The sequence below is a fragment of the Lissotriton vulgaris genome, chromosome 10, assembly GCF_964263255.1.
Source record: "Lissotriton vulgaris chromosome 10, aLisVul1.2, whole genome shotgun sequence".
NCBI lineage: Eukaryota > Metazoa > Chordata > Amphibia > Caudata > Salamandridae > Lissotriton > Lissotriton vulgaris.
This window is the reverse complement of record NC_141698.1, coordinates 169,706,444-169,730,053: the sequence shown is the minus strand read 5'-3', so window position 1 is coordinate 169,730,053 and position 23,610 is coordinate 169,706,444. Positions and strand designations below refer to the sequence as shown.

Here is a 23,610-nt window from a genome sequence, read left to right as displayed (position 1 = left end):
TAGTACATTTTTACATAGAATACACCACAATCAGTGATTGTTTTCAATTTAGCCCTACCAAGGCTGGAAAAAGCCACTGACCTAGAAGGCAAATTGAATACTATAAATTCAAAACGTTCAACCTGGACAAGTGCATCACCTGATCAGCATTTTGATTCAATTAAGGAATCACTTGCTGAGTCGGCCTTAAGGAATAGTAACGCTATAACAGCATGGTCGTACTTCCTCGATAGCCTCCCAACTGCAACTGTAAAGTCAAGACATCAGGCAGTCTCCTCTAATCCATACAGTGGGATAAGAAGTGAGCCTGAAAAACTAAGAAGTGACATAAAAAAACAGCTAGGAAACTACATAAAAACGCTACAACAGACGCCACATAGGAAACATTCAGGATGCAGAGAAAACTCTTTAAAAAGAAGCTCTGGGAGAATAAAAAGCAAATGCAGACAATTTTTGGCTAAGGTTAATTTATAATGCAAGACAACACAATGCAAATAAATTTTGGCTAACAATAAATCAGCTGAATCGGCCTAAGAACATTCTAGCATCAAACGTCATGGAACAGGACTGGGCTGACTATATAGCTCAAAAATGTAAGACCCAATACCACTCTCATGAGCAGGAATTGTCCTAACGGGCCCCTTCTAGCCCTAGACAAAAACAAGGCACTGGGGTCATATACATCACAGGTAATGCTACGAACGATAAATCAGACTTTCCACTTTCTGCTAGCCCAAATCACGCTTCATACACAGCAGTTGCCATAAAAAACCAAATAAACAAATGCGAAAGTGAAGGTGCTCCCGAACCCAATGGTGTCCCCCAAGCAGTTTTAAAACACACACCCTGATTTTTGGAGCCTCCAGTTAGAGACTCTTTTTGCTCAAGTTGATCTGTTAAACCAAATTCCAGACAGATGGCAAGGCTCAATCCTGACACCAATCTTTAAAGGGGGCGAAAGATCCAATCCATCGAATTATAGACTGATTGCATTGCTTGATGTCGAAGCACAATATTTAGCCTCTCTGATCCTGGAGGATCTGATTGCTTGGTCTAAAGACCTAAACCTGATCCCCACAAACCAGATGGGATTTAGAAAAGGGATTGGGACAATCTCGAATATCCTCTCCATTACGCTAATAGCAGAGAAATGCAAAATAAAAAAACAGAGTTTGCACCTCTGCTTTATTGAATTAAAAGCTGCCTTTGACAGTGTGGATCGGAAATTATTGTGGATGAAACTAAGGTCATGGAATATTCCAGAAAGAATTTTAAAAGGACTATTGTTACTTTATACGGATACATGGGTTAGAGTAAAACTCGGTGACGGATCAACAGTCTTAAGAAAATGGAACACAGACAGGGGCTTGAAGTAGGGATGCATGCTTGCTCCCCACTTAATTAATTTGTTTTTAGTGGATTTATCTGAGAAACTCGATGCAATTAACTCTCATTCTCCGCATCTGGGATCACTATCCCTTTCCCATCTTGCCTACGCCAACAACATAGTTTTAATCAGTTTGACTGAAATTGGGCTCACAAGGCTACTGACGGGCCTAGCAGAATTTCTGATGACGAATAAGCTGGAAATTAATATAGCAAAAACAAAAACAATGCTGATTAGTAACCGGACAGCTCACCCGTACAACATCAACTTTAAAGGTAAAGTCTTGGAAAACATCGCAAGCTATAAATGCTTGGGATTTTACCTTGACAATGAACTCAGCCAGCAAGATCAGACAAATTACATAGCTCAGCGGGTAACCGCATGAACTTTTGCATATAAGACGCTGGCAGGGAAGCTAAGGGGCCCCTCATTCAAACCACTGACTAAAGTAATAACGGCTAAAACATTACCTATTTTAACTTACGCCAGCGTAGCCCTCCAAGGTAAAGATGCAACCATACTCAATAATTTAACAACCAGCATTTTTTAAAGGGTCGTTCAACTTCCTCAAATGGCATCTCCGGCACAAGTGCGATTAGAATTTGGTTTACTGAATGAGACAGTTGGAGAGAATATTCAACAATTAAAGTGTGGTACCGCATAAAGAAAAACACGGTGGACTCTAAACTAAATGAGGCTATGTGGTCAGAACAAGAGAGCGGTCCCAATACACCACATAAGCGCTACTTGCAAAATGCTCTCAAATCTACTTGCACTTTGGACCTGTGGAATAAAAACCTGCCTTATGTTACATTTAAGTCCACAATTAATAAAGTTGCAAAATTGCATTGCATTTTGCTTGACAAAAATATGTTGTGCCAGAGGTCCCATGCATGGACTGTCATTAACAACTACAAAATACTTAAACCAGCAGCATACCTAGATTTAACATACTCGGTCCACCAAAATTAACAGCTAATGGCACTTCGTTTTGGTAAATACCCAACACTGGCAGATGCCCCAAATTGGAAAAATATGGAAGTAAAAAGCTGTTGTCTATGTGGAAGCCCTGCAAAAGACCTCATTCATTTAATTTGCATTTGCAAGAAACTTAGGCCTGCACGAGAGACCTTTCTAAGAAAAGCTTTTTTGGATAGAGGAATACGAACATGTCGGGAGGCTAAAATTAGAGGGCTTGATACATCTGATCCATAGATGAAATGTAAACTGATTAAGTTCCTGCATATACACTATAAAGATGGGCTGCAGTCGAAGTTGATGTTTAAGTATAGTATATTAAGTACATAAACTATAGATCCACCGGAGCAGAAAGGCAAACATCCCAACTCTTCTTAATCCAACCGTTTATCCATCCCCGGTAGCCAACCCTATAATTCTAAAATTACATCATACAATTCTATAAGTGACATAAACATATTCTAAATGACCAAACAATATGTACAAACTAAGATAAACATAGAAGAAAGAGGTAAACAGTCATAATATCTATTCCAAAATATAGAATGGACATAATATCGAAGTAAAAATATAGAATGGACAAAATATCGAATGGACACAATATAGTGGTTAAAAACATCGAATTTAAGGTAAGTAATATCGATTTTCAAAATATAGAAGTCAAAATATTGAAGTATACAATATAGGCATTAAATATATCGATTTTTTAATGATATCAATTTTTTTAAAGTGTTTTGTATGTTAGTATATGTGTGAAAAGTGTATATTAATTATTGTAATGTATGTTTAATGTATTTTAAGTAATGAATTTTATGTTATTTAATTTTTGCGTAATTTAATTCTGTAGCGGGTTGTGGGTTTATAGGGGAATAGGGTGGGAAGTAATTTAATTGTAATTAATTAAATATTTTTATTTATTTATTGGTATTCATTTTGAATTTATTGGTATTTTTTAATTGGTAATTAATTTTTATTTGCCAATTAATTTGTATTAATTGATTGATTGTTAATTATGTTAATGTTCTAAATTTATTTTCTGTAGCGGGTTGTGGGTTTATAGGGGAATAGGGTGGGAAGTAATTTAATTGTAATTAGGTAAATAATTTTTTTCATTTATTGGTATTGGTTTTAAATTTATTGTAAATTAATTTTTAATTGGTAATTAATTTCTATTAATTGGCAATTAATGTTTATTAATTGGTAATTATTTTGTATTAATTAAATATTTGATAATTATGATAATTGTATTAATGTATTTTCTGTAGTGGGATGTGGGTTTATATGGGAATAGGGTGGGAAGTAATGTAATTGTAATTAAATACATATTAAAAATACTTTTTGTGTATTGATAATTAATTTACTGTTAATGTTTGATTGGTATTAATTTTTATTATTAATTATTTTTTGTTATTGAAAATTAATTAGTTGTTAAATATTTATGAATAGGTTATTAATTTGTAATAACTAATATGTAGTTGTATTTCTAATTAATTATTACATAATATTACATTGGTTATTAATTTCAATTAATGTTTTATTGGTATTGATATTTAATTTATTTTTAATAATATATTAAATCATTACTTTCCCTACTGTTAAACTCACTGGAGTGGGAATAGTAATTTTCACCCTCCTGCTATCCAACGCTTTCCCTACTGTTGCACTCTCTGGAGTGGGAATAGTATTTTTTACCCCTACGCTATCCAACGCTTTCCCTACTGTTGCACTCTCTGGAGTGGGAATAGTAATTTTTACCCCTACGCTATCCAAGGCTTGTCCTACTGTTGCACTATCTGGAGTGGGAATAGTAATTTTCACACTCCCGCTATCCAACGCTTTCCCTACTGTTGCACTCTCTGGAGTGGGAATAGTATTTTTTACCCCTACGCTATCCAACGCTTTCCCTACTGTTGCACTCTCTGGAGTGGGAATAGTAATTCTTACCCCTACGCTATCCAACGCTTTCCCTACTGTTGCACGCTCTGGAGTTGGAATAGTAATTTTTACCCTCCCGCTATCCAACGCTTTTCTTACTGTTGCACTCTATGGAGTGGGAATAGTATTTTTTACCCCTACGCTATCCAACGCTTTCTCTACTGTTGCACTCACTGGAGTGGGAATAGTATTTTCTACCCCTACGCTATCCAATGCTTTCCCTACTGTTGCACTCACTGGAGTGGTAATATTAAATGTTACCCTCCTGCTATCCTACGGTAAAATATTGTACATTTTTTATTAATAACTTAAATTAATTATATCTTAATTTTAAGGTTATTTGAGTATTTTTAAGTATGTTTTAGTTAATTATATTTATTATTTCATTAATTTTAAATTACTTTTAAGACATTTAAAAAAATTCGATATTTTGACTGACTATATTTTTTACAGACTATGGGGCCGATCAGGATGGAGGATTTTCCGCCACCTCCGGGCCGGCGGAAGCCACCTCCGGCCCGGAGGAGGCGGAAAATCCATTGCGGGCTCACCAAAGACCCACCGCCACATTACGATGGCTGGTGGGTCTTGGTTTCTGTCCACTGCTTTTCCGCCGCGGTCGGATTACAACCGCAGCAGAAAAGCTCTCATTTGGCTGGCAGTGTCTATCAGACACCGCCGGCCAAATTAGGTAGCATTTGAAAACATGCTTTTCCGCGGCGCTTTTTCCGCCGTGGAAAAGCATGTGTACTTTTGATTTTGGGGGCCCGTTGCGGGCCCCCAGGGTGTTGGTGGGTGGGGGGTGCACATGGGGGGTACCTATGGTACCCCCCAGCATTTACATGCACAATGCGGCAGGCACCGCGCTGTGCCTGCCGCTTTGTGCATGTAAATGTTACACATGCACTTTTAACATTGCGGCGGGTGTTGCTTCAAGCAGCACCCGCCGCAATGTTAAATATCCAGGATGTGACCGCCAGGGTGGCGGTCACATCCTAATCGCACATGAGGGAACGCCGCAGCCCATGCGGACGTTCCCTCATACTCTGGGGTCGCGGACGGACTCAAGTCCGTCCGCGATCCTAATCGACCCCTAGATTTTGGATTCGATATTTTTGTACTTACCTGTTTGTAGATAGGAATAAGATATTTTGGCATTCTATATTTTGGCGACTATATTTTGGTAAGTCTATAGTTTGTCATTCTACATTATGTCAGTGATCCGAAGAAAGAATATAACCTACTACCACATGTATCTTTTTACAAAATGCAATAAAATAAAATAAATTAAGAATCCAAAATATAATCATCAAATTTCTTAGGAACTCTAGAAACCCTTTTGTGAGACAAAGGATTAACTTGAAGAGAAGATTCAATTAACTCCTGCTGATTAGAAGCAGAAACAATGGAAGCCTCTGAACAACCCTCAAGGACATTTGGATTTTCTGAACAAACATCATTTTCAGAACAAACATCGTGTGCAGATTCATTAGTTAACACATCACCAGAACAAAACTCTTTTTCTTGAACAACATCATTCCAAATGTAATCACCATCCTCATTTTTAGCAAAGAATTGTTCTTGCCCTGGTTTAAGAAGAATAACTGAACCTTTGCTCCACCAACCTTTCTCAGAAAGAAGAACAGCAGAATCAGTAACTCTTTCCACTCTAAAAGGATTGGAAAACTTAGATGAACCTTTGCAAGTCAAAGTGGGTTTCAAGACACGTACCCAATCACCCACCCTAATGGTTTTATCTTTTGACTTATGAGAGACATCATGATAAATTTTACCTGCAATGCGAGACTCTTGAATATTCTGCTTAACTTCCTCAATTACACTTTTCATGTTAACATCATGCACAACATTTTTAATAAACTCAGGTCTTAAAATAGATTTTGCCTGTCTGCCTCTCATCAGTAAATAAGGAGAAACGCCAGTTGAAGAATTAGGAGTAATGTGATAACTCCACAAATTTTCCTTTAAAAACTCTAAAACATCTCATTTACTCTCTAACGCAGCCTGAATCCCCTCTTTAATAAATCTATTGGCCATCTCAACTTGACCATTTGCCCTAGGATAATACAAGTGAGTGGTTTCAGACTTGATACCAAATTTTTCCAAAAACTATTTCATTTTCCTCGAAACAAACTGCACACCATTATCTGATAAAATGAGATTGGGAGCACCTTCTAACCTCAAAATAAAATCCAAAAATTCAATAACAGCATCAGTATTAGGATGTTCCACAAATGTGTAATAGATCCACTTCGAAAAATTGTCTACAACCACAATAGAAAATCTCCTTTCCCTACCTAAACATTCATAGGGACCAGAAAAGTCAATAGAAATTTTATCCCAAGGTCTAACTGCCCCTTCTCTAAGAGACAAGGGTTGGGTCGAAACCTTCCAATGCTTGTCAGCCCTTACGCAAACAGAACAGTTGTCAATCACTCTCTCAATATCCGCATCCATGCCAGGCCACCAATAAGGGTTTTTGAGAATCTTCTTAGTACCTGAAATACCTGGATGACCAGCATGAGCTAGCTTAATAAGTTTATTTCTCAAACCCTCAGGAGGTATAAACAAATGTTGTCGATCCAAACAAATATTGTTGTCTTGAGTAGATTTAATTAGTTACATGGAAAGAGAGCCAGTGTAGGAATCAACTGGCTCTAACAGACATTGCTAATCCATTGTGCTTTGCACGCGTGGGTTCGGATCCCATCCTTGTCGCCAATATAAAGATGGGCTGCAGTCGAAGTTGATGTTTAAGTATAGTTTATTAAGTACATAAACTATAGACCCACCGGAGCAGAAAGGCAAACATCTCAACTCTTCTTAATCCAACCGTTTATCCACCCCCGGTAGCCAAAACCCTATAATTCTAAAATTACATCATACAATTCTATAAGTGACATAAACATATTCTAAATGACCAAACAATATGTACAAACTAAGATAAACATAGAAGAAAGAATATAACCTACTACCACATACACGTTCAGGCAACAAAGTCAACACAACAATGAGAGGGTTCGTTCATGGAAAGCTTGATGCTAGTTTTATTGTTTTATGGAGTCATCACAAGGAGGGAGCTAGTTGCCCGGTTCATCTACTCTTATTCATATTGACTTATTGCTGATACCGAAGGGACTACCATTTGCCATGTGTTAAATTGTCGGTTCTTAACTGTAATATATGTGGAAAGAAAAGGTAGAGTACAGGCACTATTTCATCTAATTTTAGAATGTAATCATGACCTAATAGTGATTGTAATCCATAAGTCTTTTTTGGAGCAACTGACAGTTGAATGATTTTAAATTTTGTTAAATTCTTGGCTGCTATAAACAGGGAAGAAAATTGTAATGGTTTTAATTAACTAAACAATAAAAAATGTACTTACTAAATGGGAAATACCCTCTCTCCTTAGTAACATTAATCACACAGGGTATATTTGGGTGCTGACTTGTCATGGTTATAATGCAAATCTGCAGTATCTCAGATAGTATCATGATTACTGTTCTCCAGGTCCTTCGGACACTAATAGACTGTAGGCCAAACATGTGTGCAGATGGCATGATGGCACAGCAGTGTTTTATTGTTACAGACAAGCCTCACTGAAGTAATATGGAGTGGGCATTGTACTGCATCTATAATGTGTCCCTTGGTGTAGTCCGCAGCGGATTAGCTGCTCCTCTTGCATATGACAGTTTTTTTCTAAGTCATAGTGACATGCTAGCTTTGTCAGAAACATAATGAAGTTCCCTATAGCCATTGTTGTGCATGGAGGGCACCTTCAGGTCTGTCCACCTATATTGGGCGACATGATTTAGTGCTCTGTGCTGCTGGCAGTTCAGAAATTAATAGAATGTGGGAATCTCATAGGCCCTTCTCCAAAATGTGCAGTGGACCTTGTCATTACACATTACACCATTGCATTTTGCACATGATCTCCTGCTGCACAACAAGCCTTGGTGACACTTCAGTCCATTGAATTTGAGGACCAAACTGTAAATAGGAAGCCTTGAAGTCAGAGTTACACCCACAAATGATGGACTTATACTTTCAGTACTCTATTCTTGCTACTGCCATCACCAATTTGCTGTTCTTTTAGTCCAATAAATAAACCAAAACAAAGTATTAAAATTCTTTTTGATTGTAAATTCAGGCTGCCATATTAATTCTCACTCATTTATTTCCCCAACCATACATGTTTTTCACCTTCATCAGACCATTTATTTATCTCAGCCACTGGTCCTACATATCGGGTTTTCTTCAAAAATCTTAATATACATTTAACCTCACTGTTCAAAAACAGGAGTTAATCAATATTTGCTTAGTATCTAATGTTACTTACTGAGTTCTCTTTTACTGGTTCTATGCAACAGTTGTATCTCCAATCCTGCTACTAGTGTCAAAGATATTTCTGAATTTCCTCTGTAACAGCATATCATTCTTTGTACTGAACAGGCACTAGTGACTGGTTCTTTTTTACGTAAACTCCTGCTGCACACACCCTGGTAACCTATCCTTGTAGATGATTTCCTGCTTATATGACTCTGTTCTTCCTACACAAGTATGTGGTTATTGGCCTTTCCTGCTCACCAACAATAGTTGTTTGCTGACCTACTGAAACATGTCCTGCTCTTTCCACGTCCAAACATAGTGATGTGGAGCAGATGGGGTCTGGATGCTTATGGCCCTGTTGGCCTGTTCATTTGTCATCATCTATTGATAGGCAATGTCCTGGTGTCATCTTTAACAAAGTCTTACTTCTACGACTGGCAATGGTGACGTGCCCCCCTCTCATGTGATCTCTTGCTGCGCTGAGCCACATAGTCCTCCTCAACTTGCACTTGATCTCTTGTTTCACAGGGCCCTAGTAACCTGCTCTTATGTAGGGCCACTGATGCCCGTTCGTAGGTACAATCCTGTATGCATTATCTGGGGCCACGGGCGCTTCTTAGACATCTGAATGATATATCCACAGTGTGGATTCAATTACATGTTACTAAGCTCACTGATGCAGGATCTGCATGAGGACACTGGCATCCTTTGCTATGCTTTTGGTGCATGCACTATGTGGTGCCATCTCTTACTAGGCCAATTGATTTGTACACACTGTAGAGTCAAAGAAGTCCCTTGCTAGGTTCATGGATATATGCATTCTGTAGAGTCAAAGAAGTCCCTTGCTAGGTTCATGGATATATGCATTCTGTAGAGTCAAAGATGTCCCTTTCTAGGTTCATTGATGCATACATTCTGTAGAGTCAATAGAGTTCATTACTAGGTTCATTGATACATGCATTCTGTAGAGTCAACGGAGTTCCTTACGAAGTTCATTGATACATGCACTCTGTATAGTCAATGGAGTCCCTTACTAGGCTCATTGATTCATGCACTCTGTATAGTCAATGGAGTCCATTACTAGGCTCATTGATCCATGCACTCTGTATAGTCAATGGAGTCCCTTACTAGGCTCATTGATCCATGCACTCTGTATAGTCAATGTAGTCCCTTACTAGGCTCATTGATCCATGCACTCTGTATAGTCAATGGTGTCCCTTACTAGGCTCATTGATCCATGCACTCTGTATAGTCAATGTAGTCCCTTACTAGGCTCATTGATTGATGCATGCATTCTGCAGAGTCAATTGGGTCCCTTACATTCTGTATAGTCAATGGAATCCCTTACTAGGCTCATTGATGCATGCATTATGTAGAGTCAATGGGGTCCCTTACTAGGCTCATTGATTGATGTATACATTCTGTAGAGTCAATAGAGTTCCTTACTAGGTTCATTGATACATGCATTCTGTAGAGTCAATGGAGTTCCTTACGAGGTTCATTGATGCATGCACTCTGTATAGTCAGTGGAGTCCCTTACTAGGCTGTTTGATTCATGCACTCTGTATAGTCAATGGAGTCCCTTACTAGGCTCATTGATCCATGCACTCTGTATAGTCAATGGAGTCCCTTACTAGGCTCATTGATCCATGCACTCTGTATAGTCAATGTAGTCCCTTACTGTGCTCATTGATGCATGCATTCTGTAGAGTCAATGGGGTCCCTTACTAGGCTCACTGATGCATGCATTCTGTAGAGTCAATGGGGTCCCTTACATTCTGTATAGTCAATGGAGCCCCTTACTAGGCTCATTGATGCATGCATTATGTAGAGTCAATGGGGTCCCTTACTAGGCTCATTGATTGATGCATGCATTCTGTAGAGTCAATGGGGTCCCTTACTAGGCTCAAGGATGCATGCATTCTGTAGAGTCAATGGGGTCCCTTACTAGGCTTAATGATGCATGCACTCTGTATAGTCAATGGAGTCCCTTACTAGGCTCATTGATACATGTATTCTGTATAGTCAATGGAGTCCCTTACTAGGCTCATTGATTCATGCACTCTGTATAGTCAATGGAGTCCATTACTAGGCTCATTGATCCATGCACTCTGTATAGTCAATGGAGTCCCTTACTAGGCTCATTGATCCATGCACTCTGTATAGTCAATGTAGTCCCTTACTAGGCTCATTGATCCATGCACTCTGTATAGTCAATGGTGTCCCTTACTAGGCTCATTGATCCATGCACTCTGTATAGTCAATGTAGTCCCTTACTAGGCTCATTGATTGATGCATGCATTCTGCAGAGTCAATTGGGTCCCTTACATTCTGTATAGTCAATGGAATCCCTTACTAGGCTCATTGATGCATGCATTATGTAGAGTCAATGGGGTCCCTTACTAGGCTCATTGATTGATGTATACATTCTGTAGAGTCAATAGAGTTCCTTACTAGGTTCATTGATACATGCATTCTGTAGAGTCAATGGAGTTCCTTACGAGGTTCATTGATGCATGCACTCTGTATAGTCAGTGGAGTCCCTTACTAGGCTGTTTGATTCATGCACTCTGTATAGTCAATGGAGTCCCTTACTAGGCTCATTGATCCATGCACTCTGTATAGTCAATGGAGTCCCTTACTAGGCTCATTGATCCATGCACTCTGTATAGTCAATGTAGTCCCTTACTGTGCTCATTGATGCATGCATTCTGTAGAGTCAATGGGGTCCCTTACTAGGCTCACTGATGCATGCATTCTGTAGAGTCAATGGGGTCCCTTACATTCTGTATAGTCAATGGAGCCCCTTACTAGGCTCATTGATGCATGCATTATGTAGAGTCAATGGGGTCCCTTACTAGGCTCATTGATTGATGCATGCATTCTGTAGAGTCAATGGGGTCCCTTACTAGGCTCAAGGATGCATGCATTCTGTAGAGTCAATGGGGTCCCTTACTAGGCTTAATGATGCATGCACTCTGTATAGTCAATGGAGTCCCTTACTAGGCTCATTGATACATGTATTCTGTAGAGGCAATGGGGTCCCTTACTAGGCTCAATGATGCATGCACTCTGTATAGTCAACGGAGTCCCTTACTAGGCTTATTGATGCATGCATTCTGTAGAGTCAATGGAGTCCCTTGCTAGGTTCATTGATGCATGCACTCTGTATAGTCAATGGAGTCCCTTACTAGGTTCATTGATGCATGCACTCTGTATAGTCAATGGAGTCCCTTGCTAGGTTCATTGATGCATGCACTCTGTAGAGTCAATGGAGTCCCTTGCTAGGTTCATTGATGCATGCACTCTGTAGAGTCAATGGAGTCCCTTGCTAGGTTCATTGATATATGCATTCCTTAGAGTCAATGGAGTTCCTTACTAGGTTCATTGATGCTTGCATTCTGGAGAGTCAATGGAGTCCCTTGCTAGGTTAATTGATGCATGCATTCTGTAAAGTCACTGGAGTCCCTTACTAGGCTCATTGATCCATGCACTCTGTATAGTCAATGGAGTCCCTTACTCGGCTCATTGATCCATGCACTCTGTTCCTTACTAGGTTCATTGATGCATGCATTCTGTAGAGGCAACGGAGTCCCTTGCTAGGTTCATTGATTCATGCATTCTGTAGAGGCAACGGAGTCCCTTGCTAGGTTCATCGATACATGCATTCTGTAGAGTCAATGGGGTCCCTTACTAGGCTCATTGATACATGCATTCTGTAAAGTCACTGGAGTCCCTTGCTAGGCTCATTGATGCATGCATTCTGTAGAGTCAATGGGGTCCCTTACTAGGTTCATTGATGCATGCATTCTGTAGAGTCAATGGGGTCCCTTACTAGGTTCATTGATGCATGCACTCTGTAGAGTCAATGGAGTCCCTTGCTAGGTTCATTGATATATGCATTCCTTAGAGTCAATGGAGTTCCTTGCTAGGTTCATTGATGCATGCATTCTGTAGAGTCAATGGGGTCCCTTACTAGGTTCATTGATGCATGCACTCTGTAGAGTCAATGGAGTCCCTTACTAGGCTCATTGATGCATGCATTCTGTAGAGTCAATGGGGTCCCTTACTAGGTTCATTGATGCATGCACTCTGTAGAGTCAATGGAGTCCCTTGCTAGGTTCATTGATATATGCATTCCTTAGAGTCAATCGAGTTCCTTGCTAGGTTCATTGATGCATGCACTCTGTAGAGTCAATGGAGTCCCTTACTAGGCTCATTGATGCATGCACTCTGTAGAGTCAATGGAGTCCCTTACTAGGCTCATTGATGCATGCACTCTGTAGAGTCAATGGGGTCCCTTACTAGGTTCATTGATGCATGCACTCTGTAGAGTCAATGGAGTCCCTTACTAGGCTCATTGATGCATGCACTCTGTAGAGTCAATGGGGTCCCTTACTAGGCTCATTGATGCATGCACTCTGTAGAGTCAATGGAGTCCCTTACTAGGCTCATTGATGCATGCACTCTGTAGAGTCAATGGGGTCCCTTACTAGGCTCATTGATGCATGCACTCTGTAGAGTCAATGGGGTCCCTTACTAGGTTCATTGATGCATGCACTCTGTAGAGTCAATGGAGTCCCTTACTAGTCTCATTGATGCATGCACTCTGTATAGTCACTGGAGTCCCTTACTAGGCTCATTGATGCATGCATTCTATAGAGTCAATGATGTCCCTTACTAGGCTCATTGATGCATGCATTCTATAGAGTCACTGGAGTCCCTTACTAGGCTCATTGATGCATGCACTCTGTATAGTCAATGGAGTCCCTGACTAGGCTCATTGATGCATGCATTCTATAGAGTCAATGATGTCCCTTACTAGGCTCATTGATGCATGCATTCTATAGAGTCACTGGAGTCCCTTACTAGGCTCATTGATGCATGCATTCTGTAGAGTCAATGGAGTCCCTTACTAGGCTCATTGATGCATGCATTCTGTAGAGTCAATGGAGTCCCTTACTAGGCTCATTGATGCATGCATTATGTAGAGTCAATGGAGTCCCTTACTAAGCTCATTGATGCATGCATTCTATAGAGTCACTGGAGTCCCTTACTAGGCTCATTGATGCATGCATTCTATAGAGTCAATGGAGTCCCTTACTAGGCTCATTGATGCATGCATTCTGTAGAGTCAATGGAGTCCCTTACTAGGCTCATTGATGCATGCATTCTATAGAGTCAATGGAGTCCCTTACTAGGCTCATTGATGCATGCATTCTATAGAGTCAATGGAGTCCCTTACTAGGCTCATTGATGCATGCACTCTGTATAGTCAATGGAGTCCCTTACTAGGCTCATTGATGCATGCACTCTGCGGGGCTACTGATACCCATTACATGGTGCATTAATGCACGCTTAGTGTGTAGGCACTGATTCTCCTTACTAAGCCTATAGATGCATGTGCGGTATGGCGGACCTGATTCCCCGTTACTATGCCCATTTATGCATGAAAAATGTGGGTGCACTGGCACATATTACTGTGTGGTCACTGATGCAAATTACTAGGCTCAGTGATGCTGCACTATTGCATTAGCCTTGGCAATTACAGCACCTGTAAATGGAGTGATTACAAATAACTTTGCTGTTAATAAAAATGTTTAAAATAAATACATAAATAACAAAGCACAGCTAACATTTGCCATTGCTTACTTATACATGGATTACATTGTAATGTTGCCTTGTAATGACCTCTAGAGCCCGACGTGCCACTGTAAGTTGAGCACTTTGGTGGTTTTTAATGAAGCAGCCTTCCACCCTGTGTAAGGGACTTTGAAGCCGGGCCTGAAATAGAGTTTTTATCTGCAGAAACTGTAGGTTCCACCCTTCCCTCGAGGGCTTAAAAGGGGGGAAATGTATCAGAGTGCCCAATCTGGTTGAGGCTGGCTTCGAACAGCTGCAAGCAACGGCATAGCAGAGTAGGGCGTGAAGGGTGATGGGATTAAGATGTTTGGGATGTGGTAAGACCCACGTCAGCAGCCTGGCCTCTCAGCAGCCATCCCCTAAGGCTTCATTCGCACTGTGATACACTTACGGTAAATGGTGGGACTTGGATTCGTATTGACAGGTAGTATGGGCAAGCCAGCTATTCAGCATTTTTACGGACATATGCATGACATTGACAGACATATTTTGGGGTTTCTTCCTTCCTTGTGTGTATAAATAAAAGGCACAGGCACAACTCGCTATGCATTTCACCCCTTGCCAAGTCGTGAACAGATAGTAGGTAGGTAACTGATTCATTTTTTTTTCTCATAAGTGGAACATAAGACATTAACTTTATATATGTCTTCTGCAAATCAGCAACATGAAATATATCACACAGGGTATGCATTAGGGAGCATGTATTGCTCTGTTTGCTTATTGCCTCAAGTCCTCTAATTGAGTCCAAGAGTTTGTCTCACTTCAGGGTGCTTTCCACTCAGATGACTGCTATGTATTTAAGGACTTGAACTTTTACCATTTTTTTTCTTGACTCCATTAAAGGTGCAACTGCAAGTGACAAGCGAACAGAGTCCCTTCCATCATGAATGGGCACCTGCTGTGCCTTTCTTTGCTGTTGTTCAGCGTCTTTGGGGACTGGCTGCCCATGTCAACTTCAAGTAAGTAAAGTTTAGAATTACCACCTACTTACTGCAAGTGTGCAGTAAAACACACATAGGCACACACACACCCAACCACACACATACACACACACACACACACAAATACACACACACATTCGCACACATACACACACACATGCACCCAAACACACACTCACTATCTCTCTCTAAATATTAAAAATTCCTGTGGTATTCGCTCTTACACTCGCTCACCCCCATACACAACTGGTGCTGCGATGATGGGGTTAGAAGAAGCCTGCGCCTCCTTCTGCAGTGCTTGTAAATGTGTATTCAGATTTCCAGTGCTGCGGTCACAGAGTTTCTGAACTTTAACCAAACCTTGAATGCTGTCATTTAACAGGTCATGAGTAAGTAATATGTGGAGTCACAAGCACTGCATGGGGGGGGACCCAAGTTATAGTTAGCTCAGTAATTATAACTGGTGAAGTGGTGACATTCAGAGGTTTTCTGTTTTTTAAACATTAGTCTTTACCTTATTTCAACACAAATTATAACATCTTTAACTGTTATTTTTGTTGTTTTCAGTGGAGCAAATATTACTTTTCTTGATGATGTTCTAAACTGTAGGAAACATTTGTTGGAGGAATATAAGAACTTTCTTGTTTGCAGATGCTTGTTTTCCCAGTGCTGTGGTTTAATCTTGTGTTTTGTTCTAAATTCTTGGCAAACCGTTGTGTGTAACTGTGCCGAGCCATCGGTTTCTTTACCAAAAACTGTAGCTGATGCTTTGCTTTGATGTCTGGGTCTCCCTGGGATGCTGTGATTTGCAGTGAAGTAGGTTGCAGAGTGATGATGGCTTTTTCCGTTGACGCTGTATGCAGCATACGTGTGTGATTTGATTGTTGGCAGATAAGTGCACAGGTGGATAATTGTCTTTGGTGTTCGTTGTCTTCTAGCCCATGCAATTGTATAGAATCATTTTACAGTTTGATGTCCCCATTTTACTTGGTACTTTTTTTGGCTACGGACTTAGTAGTAACCAAATATGCTGAACGAAGTGAACAAAATGAGATATTTGAAAACCTAAGGGCTCCCTTTAAGTAAAGAGTTTACCTCTTTGCATGAGAGTAAGTCTTTACATATTTTGTGCGGTTCCATTTATAATTGATTTGTGGCTGAGGCTGCGGTTCGAGAAGATGCGGGATCAGCTTGTTCTCCGAACCGAGTACTGTCCCGCAAATGCGAGTCAGATGGTACCCAGGACCCACTCGTGCCTGCGCAGAGGATGATGGGATCAATTGTTATTTAAACGGATACAGATTTAGATAGAGTAAAATGGAGAGGTAGATGGGAAGAGAGAGATAGAAAGAGATCGACATGGAGGGCCGGGTTGGATTGGGATTAAAAATCGCCCAGGGCAACCAAAAAAGTGGCCCACATTTGCATTTTGCCTTTACGCAAAACACTGTTTGGCGAAATTTTATTTAAAAAAAGGGGGGGGGGGGGTGGCAAAAAGAATGCATGGATTAGTTCACACTGGTGAAACACACCTGAAAACAAATGAGACCACATGTGCTCAAGCCCCCTGCCTCCACTCAATATGCATATATTAATGGGCCGGCCCAGCAAGAGAAAGAGAGTGACAACTCTGCCGTTGATAAAAGGGAGGTAATGGACCCCCATCTACCTCCAGAACGCCCACTCAGGCACCCACTGGGCCGCTGGTGGCATCGAACAACGCAGAAACCGGCCAAATCGGCCCCCCAGGCTGCTCTAAAAAACAGCCCACAGCTGGAATTTGGATACCAGCCCTTCGGGCATTGCCCAAATGCCCACGTTACCAATCTGACGCTGATCACTCAATTCCTCCATCACTTATAGACTTCCACTCTTTCTCTTTCTCTGTCTCTCCTGGTCTTTTGCTAGCTTTCTTGTCTCTCCATTTCTCTTCCTGTATCTCTTTGTTTCTTACTGTCTATCCTTGTCTCTCCCCGTGTCTGTAAATCCCTGTATCCCTCACTCTCTCTCTCTATCTGTCTGTCTCGGTCTCTCTCTCTCTCTCTATGTCACTCCTCTCTTTTTCACTTGGTTCTCTCTCTCCCTAGCTCCCCATCTTTTTTCTGACAAATCTCCATATATCTCACTCTTTGAATGGTTCTTTCTCTGTAGTTATCTCTCCCTGGCTTTCTCTCCCGGTCCTTCGATATTGGTCCTTGCCTTTATCACTCTGTTTCCATGTCACTTTATCCCATGTAGCTCTCTACCTCTATCTCCGTCTTTCTCTACATGTCTTTCGATCTTTATCCCTGCCTTCTCGCATTGCCTCACTCTGTTTCTCCATCCATTTCTCTCCCTCTCTTTTTTTTACTTTGTCCATCTCACCTTCCTTTTGCTTTATTTCTCGTGCTGATTCTCTCCCACTCCCTGTCTCTCTTTCTCTGCATGTATCCTTCCCTGGGCCATATTTAATGTCTTGGATTAACTACCAATGTTTGGGTGCTCAGCAGGGGAGGCCAGCAAGGCTTGCGGGTGGATGGGCGGGCACCGGTTAGATCGCGTGATGCTTTAAAAAAAATAAATGTGCCAAGCCGTCGACAGGTCTCGCATATTCTCTCCTGTTCGCCTGTGTCCGATTCCAGGTTGGAACAGGAATCAGGCAGCCAAGTACCCACCTCTAAGCCAATAACAACTCTCTAATGGAGCGGTGTGGTTGGTCTGAGCGCTGTGACACGGCGCTCAGCCAGGGGCTGTAGGGGTGGGTATGTTCTCCATGCAGGCTGTAATGCAGCCTCCAAGGGGAGTGCGCATGACTGTTATGGGCGGCCTGAGAGGGCCCCTGGCCGTCCGACGCACACGAGCACCGGGACTCGGGCGGCTGGGGGCCGTCTGTCGCATCAAAGAGGTTAATCTGGAGACCTATATTAATCATTATACTTATTCATAAATGTATGTTGTAGTAATATTGCATTAAGAAAAAACACTGACGTAGAAAATTATCAAGGTTTTTGCAGCAAACTCTACTTGGCCATCTTTAAAATGTGAGCAGGGGCAGCTAAAAAACCTGCGCTTAGTTTGCCTCTGGTTGAGAAGGAGTCCATATTGAGGTGGAAATGAATATGATAAAATATATACCATAATGATTAAAGCATAATTTAGGCATAACTTAAGAAAAAACAAGAGTTAAAGCAAAAGAATAAACAAATAAATAACCTAAATGCCACCATAGTTCACCTGTTATGGTGAACAGTGCATTCATAATTCCCCCAACACATGGCTCATGATCTCACACATTACATAATTGGACATCTTTTATCACCAATGAATGAAACAAAGTGTTTGTTATAGCTGACAAACATCTGTGACTTTAGATTGTGCATCATAAACATAAGCTCCCTTCAACTGTATATATTTAAGAGGAATTTCTTTGCTTTTAATGACATATTATTTTGACTCCAAAGTAGTAAATCATAACTTTGCTTTAACACAGTATTCCAGTGTTTTATGAAACATATACTTTGGCTCCTGGGCAAAGTGAGAACCCACTCTCCAAGATCTTGGTAGTGCATTTTGGAATTTAGGCACAATGCATTCTGTAGGCCTTGTCCAGTACCCAGTCTTCATACCCACTGAACACAGCCAGGCCCATGCGCTGTAAGTTCTAGGCAAAGGCTTTGGCATTAACCATGGTCTTTGTTCCAGTCCTGATGCCCCAGATTATGCTGAACACTGCATTCAACAAAAGACCAAGCAGAACAGTTTATTATGACAAAGGTATGGGAGGCAAGATCCTCTATAGAAAGACAGAAAATACAGAGAAAGTTGATTTGTTTTCAAATTTTGACCATTATGGGATTTTATTTAAATGGGTTATGGTACCACTATAGAAAAAGAGCCCCATGAGACAGTTGAGATTAACATTGCATTTTAACATCAGTTTGTGTAAGGAAACTTGGTTAAAAACTATACTTTAGAACCATATGAAACACTTTTTTTTGTGTTAAATGAGTGTCACAAAGCATGTGATGCACTTCAGAAACATATCTAGAATTCCCAATGGGTGCAAATGGTTTAGTCACTTTCTAGGATACAAATGCTAATGTACAGTGCTATTGATTCCTATTTGGAAATATAGATGTGTTTTATGTATGTTGAGGAGAACATGTGCTGTACTTGTGTGGCCTTTGCACATCCTTTATAATGATACGGTGTTTGTTCATCCATATGAAGAAGTGTCTTCCCATCAAGTCACTGAAGAAGAAAATGGAGGCAATCTTCAAATTGCTGAATCGATTGTATTAGTCCATCGCTGAAATATGCATATGACTCCGTATAATTCTTTTCTCTAGAATGTAGGAGATAATGCGGAGTACATTGTGGAAGCTAATGGTGCATTGCTCACCAGAGCCGGTGATATTGTATGCTATTTTGGTTTGTTCTTAACCATAACCTTATGTTAACTAAAGATTTTAGGAGAATTTCCGTGGTTGTCTCTAACAAATGATTTAGGGACCATAACAAATACTTTTCAGTGAGCATTGAGGGCCTTATTTATAAGAAGTGCCGCATTGCGGTGACAAAGCAGCAATGCATAACTTTTCAGTGCGCCCTCCTGTTGACACCATGGATGCGCTGCATTTTCAGTACGGAACATCATGTCGCAAAGAGTTACAGATATGTCAGTATTACTGACGTATCTGTAGGCGTAAAAGTGTCGCATTGCTGGGGTGTGTCTTAAAACAGATGCAAGTCCAGCAATGTGTTTTTTCACATGGTGCAAGCCCCATGTGAAATGGCCTGCATCAGTCTTATGCCTGCTGTGAGGTAGGCATAAGGTTTTGACGCAGTGGCATCCTAGAAGTGGTGCAGTGAAATCTGCACCACTTTTACAAGGCTTTTTACGGGGGAATGCCTAACCTGCATACATTATCAGCCCGATTCATGAAACAAAATTGCGCTCGCAAAGGGCCAGATTCTGAGAATCTGGCCCTTTGCGAGTGCGATTTTTGCATTTGGGATTAATCATCCCAAATGCAAAAATCGCTATTTGCGAAATCGCATATTTGCGAGGAATTGGATTTAAGGAATCTCTATTAGAGATTCCTTAAATGCAATTCATGAACTAATTTTAAATTGCGAATTCGCAATATTTGGTCGCTATTTACCACGAAGTAAATAGCGAAAAAGTTGAAAAAAGCACTTTAGTGCATTTTTCTCTGTTGCATGTTACACACACACATGTCCTTTGGACATGTGTGTGCGCAACACCTGTGTAAATTTGCATTTCAGGGGTGCTACAGGGTGTCCTTTGGACACTCCTGGCACCCTTGAAATCGCTATCTTATTTGCGATTAGCAAATTGCTAATCGCAAATAAGGAATACTCCCCATTCATTCCTATGGGCCTTTAGGCCCATAGGAATGAATGGGGAGTTATTCCTTATTTGCGATTAGCAATTTGCTAATTGCAAATAAGGAATGTGTAGGAATCGCATTTTATTTTGCGATTCCAACATGAATCCCGTTTTGCGAGTCTGTAATAGCGATTCCTTATGAATCGCTATTACAGGCTCGCAAAACGGGTCTTTGATGAATCTACCTGTATATCTGATGAAGGTATAATGTAGCGCAAAGCTTTACAAGGTGACACATCTGCATTTGCTTAGATGCGCCAATTTGGTACATTTTTTATGCTGCCAGTGTGTCACAACACGTGACGAAAAGAAGGCACAGAATTGTTACAAGGCCTAAAAAATAAGGCCCTTAATGTTTTTAATTACATACTTTGGACCATGGTCAAAGCAATAAACTTCTGAACATGGCCTTGCCAAGCTCAATGGACTTCGGACAAAGGGCAAGGTAATTTTGCAATTACTCACATTGTACCTGCAAGACCGAAATACCCATATTAGTACTTCAGGTGACCTAATTTTTTCTTTCTGCAAATGACAGCTGGCATGATTCCCTGCATTTTGAGGGCAGTCCTTTTGTCATCCCATATGCACCCTCCCTTGAGTAGCATGATGCAGTCCCAGTACCGTTTAACTCTCTCAAATTCATTTCTGCATTGTTGGATATGTGAATCTTTGTGGGTCTCCCCATTTGTGTAATGTTTGTCATGACACGCTACAGTACTCCACCTAGATACTCAAATTGCAGAGTGTGATAGTAATCAATGGGCAGCAAAATGGGCAGTGGAAAACAATCCTCCCATATCCAATCAGAACTGAATATTTTCTTATAATTTTGTAGCCTATTAATCAGTTGGTTCATAATTCACAAATTAATGTTCCAAATATAGTAATTATTACCCCTGCAAGGTCCCCCTGACACACTTCTATGATGGAAATATATCCAAATGGCCTCAAATAATTCATGACAGGAAGGGGCTAATTTAACTACTAGCTTCATGCCAAATTTGGTGTAATTCTGTTCTGACGTTTTTGCTGTAGACGAAAGTATTTCAGTAGGACATTATTTTTTTTACTAATAAAGCAAAGTTTTCCAGAATAACATTGTTCAGTTCAGTTCAAATATCTTTATTCGGCACTTCAAAAGATACCATAAAAGAGCATAAGAATAAACATACATTATTTAAAAATAGGCATGTTAAAAAGAGATTTAATAGGAAAGTCTTAGAATATGGCGACACATTCATTAATGGAGTATTCTAGAGTCTAGGACTAGGTTACAGATTGTTAGAATCCACTGCTTCTCGTGTGTTCCTTAGCCTCATTGCCATCTTAATGAAGCTTATTATGCATATTAAAGTATGGGGATCTGAAGCTTCTTGCAAAAATAGCAGGGCTGCTTTCGCCTGTCCCAGTTTCTTTTTTTTCAGAATCCCTACTAAAAACTTACACCTGGGGACTGAATAAAAGGAGCATAACAGAACAAAGTGATGGGTATCCTGCGGAGACCTAGTGTCGCAGCGGCAGGTACCCTTCAACTCCACTGATCGTGTGAAGCCCGAGGGGACGGCGAGTAGGTGATGTAGGAGATTTAGTCTAAAGCGAGTCATGTAAAATCTTTCCTGTGCATTGTACATCACCGCCAGGTATGGTTCCATTCTGCATGATTTTTTCAGCAAGCTATGCGCCAAGACGGACGGTTTACCATTTTCCATGAGAGTCCTTTTCGAGGACATCCAATCAGTAAAAAGTTTTTTGACCTGGGTCCTATTCTGATTAGTCATGGACTCAGGTTCCGAGAAAGAGTTCTTACAGCCAATTATTTCCAAGGAGTCTTTTACGTACTTTATCCACGGAATCTGTCCCCCTCTGTCCCGGCTCATGCAGTCTTTAATGATTTGTCTGCTGAGGCTAGCCTCTGGGTTGATCCAGATTTTGATCCAGGCCAGAAGCGGTCTAATCGTTATTCTGTCTTCGATGTGTGGTTCCCCCAGTTCGTTATGCGTGATGTATGAAGGGGTACTCTGAGGAACCTTTAATAACCTTTTGAAGAACTTATTTTCCTCTGCTTGGATCTGACGCACATGGTTGGTCTTAAAGCCCCATACTTCTGCCCCGTAAGATGCTTTGGAGCAGGAAATTGCTTGATACAGATTGAGTATCTGCTCCGGCGACCATCTGCCAAGTCTCCTCCCGTAGGCCATTATGGCGCCCGATGAAGCCACCAATTTAGCTGCATGTTTTTCAGTCAGGCCTTTAAATTCCAATTTCTCGTCAAAAAGGAATCCTAGGTAGGAAAATGACTTCACCCTTCCCAATCTATGGGATCCTATCTTGTGTACAAAGTCCCTTTTGGTGTTTGTACCTATTGACATGACATAGGATTTTTCCAGGTTGGCTGCAAGGTCGAGCGAGTTCATGAAATTAACAAAACCATCAATCAGCTTTTGGAGTCCCAGTGAGGTACGGGCTAACAGCACTGCGTCATCTGCATATAGGAGAACAGGCACCGGGCGCTGGGAGGAGTCCACGCTCTGCTTCACTAACTCTTTGTCCAAATTGTTGATTTATAATGAGAATAGGAATGGGGCTAGTATACAGCCCTGGCGAACTCCGCTTGTACAAGAGAATGGCTCTGTCTTCATTCCTTCTTGGGTATATCGCACTGATGCTGTGGTCTCCCAATGTAGGGCCTTTAATGTGTCGACTAGCCCTTGATCCACCCCATACTTGTCATCAGGGCCCATAGTTTTTTTCTGTTGACGCGGTCAAAGGCCGCCAAAAGGTCCATAAACCCCATGTGGATAACCCCTTTACTGGCAATGGTGTACTTAGCCGTCAAAAGATATAGGTTTAGACATTGGTCTGTTGTTGAACTGCCTTCTCTGAACCCATATTGCGTATCTGTTAATAGTTGGTTGTCCTCTGCCCAAGTTTGTAGGCGGTTTAAGATGACACGCCCCAGGACCTTGGCCGTCACGTCAATT

The 23,610-nt window shown here is 40.9% G+C and overlaps 1 protein-coding gene across 1 annotated transcript in view; it reads left to right on the top strand.

The window, feature by feature from the left end:
• The first annotated feature begins 14,772 nt into the window (after window positions 1–14,772).
• LOC147684913 (uromodulin-like) overlaps window positions 14,773–23,610 on the top strand; it is a 500,763-nt gene continuing 491,925 nt past the window's right edge. The window contains exons 1-2 of the mRNA XM_086940796.1: window positions 14,773–14,876; window positions 15,137–15,252. Of these exons, the coding sequence (XP_086796922.1) occupies window positions 15,177–15,252 (76 nt within the window). The 5' untranslated portion in view covers window positions 14,773–14,876; window positions 15,137–15,176. The remainder of the gene's footprint in view (window positions 14,877–15,136; window positions 15,253–23,610) is intronic.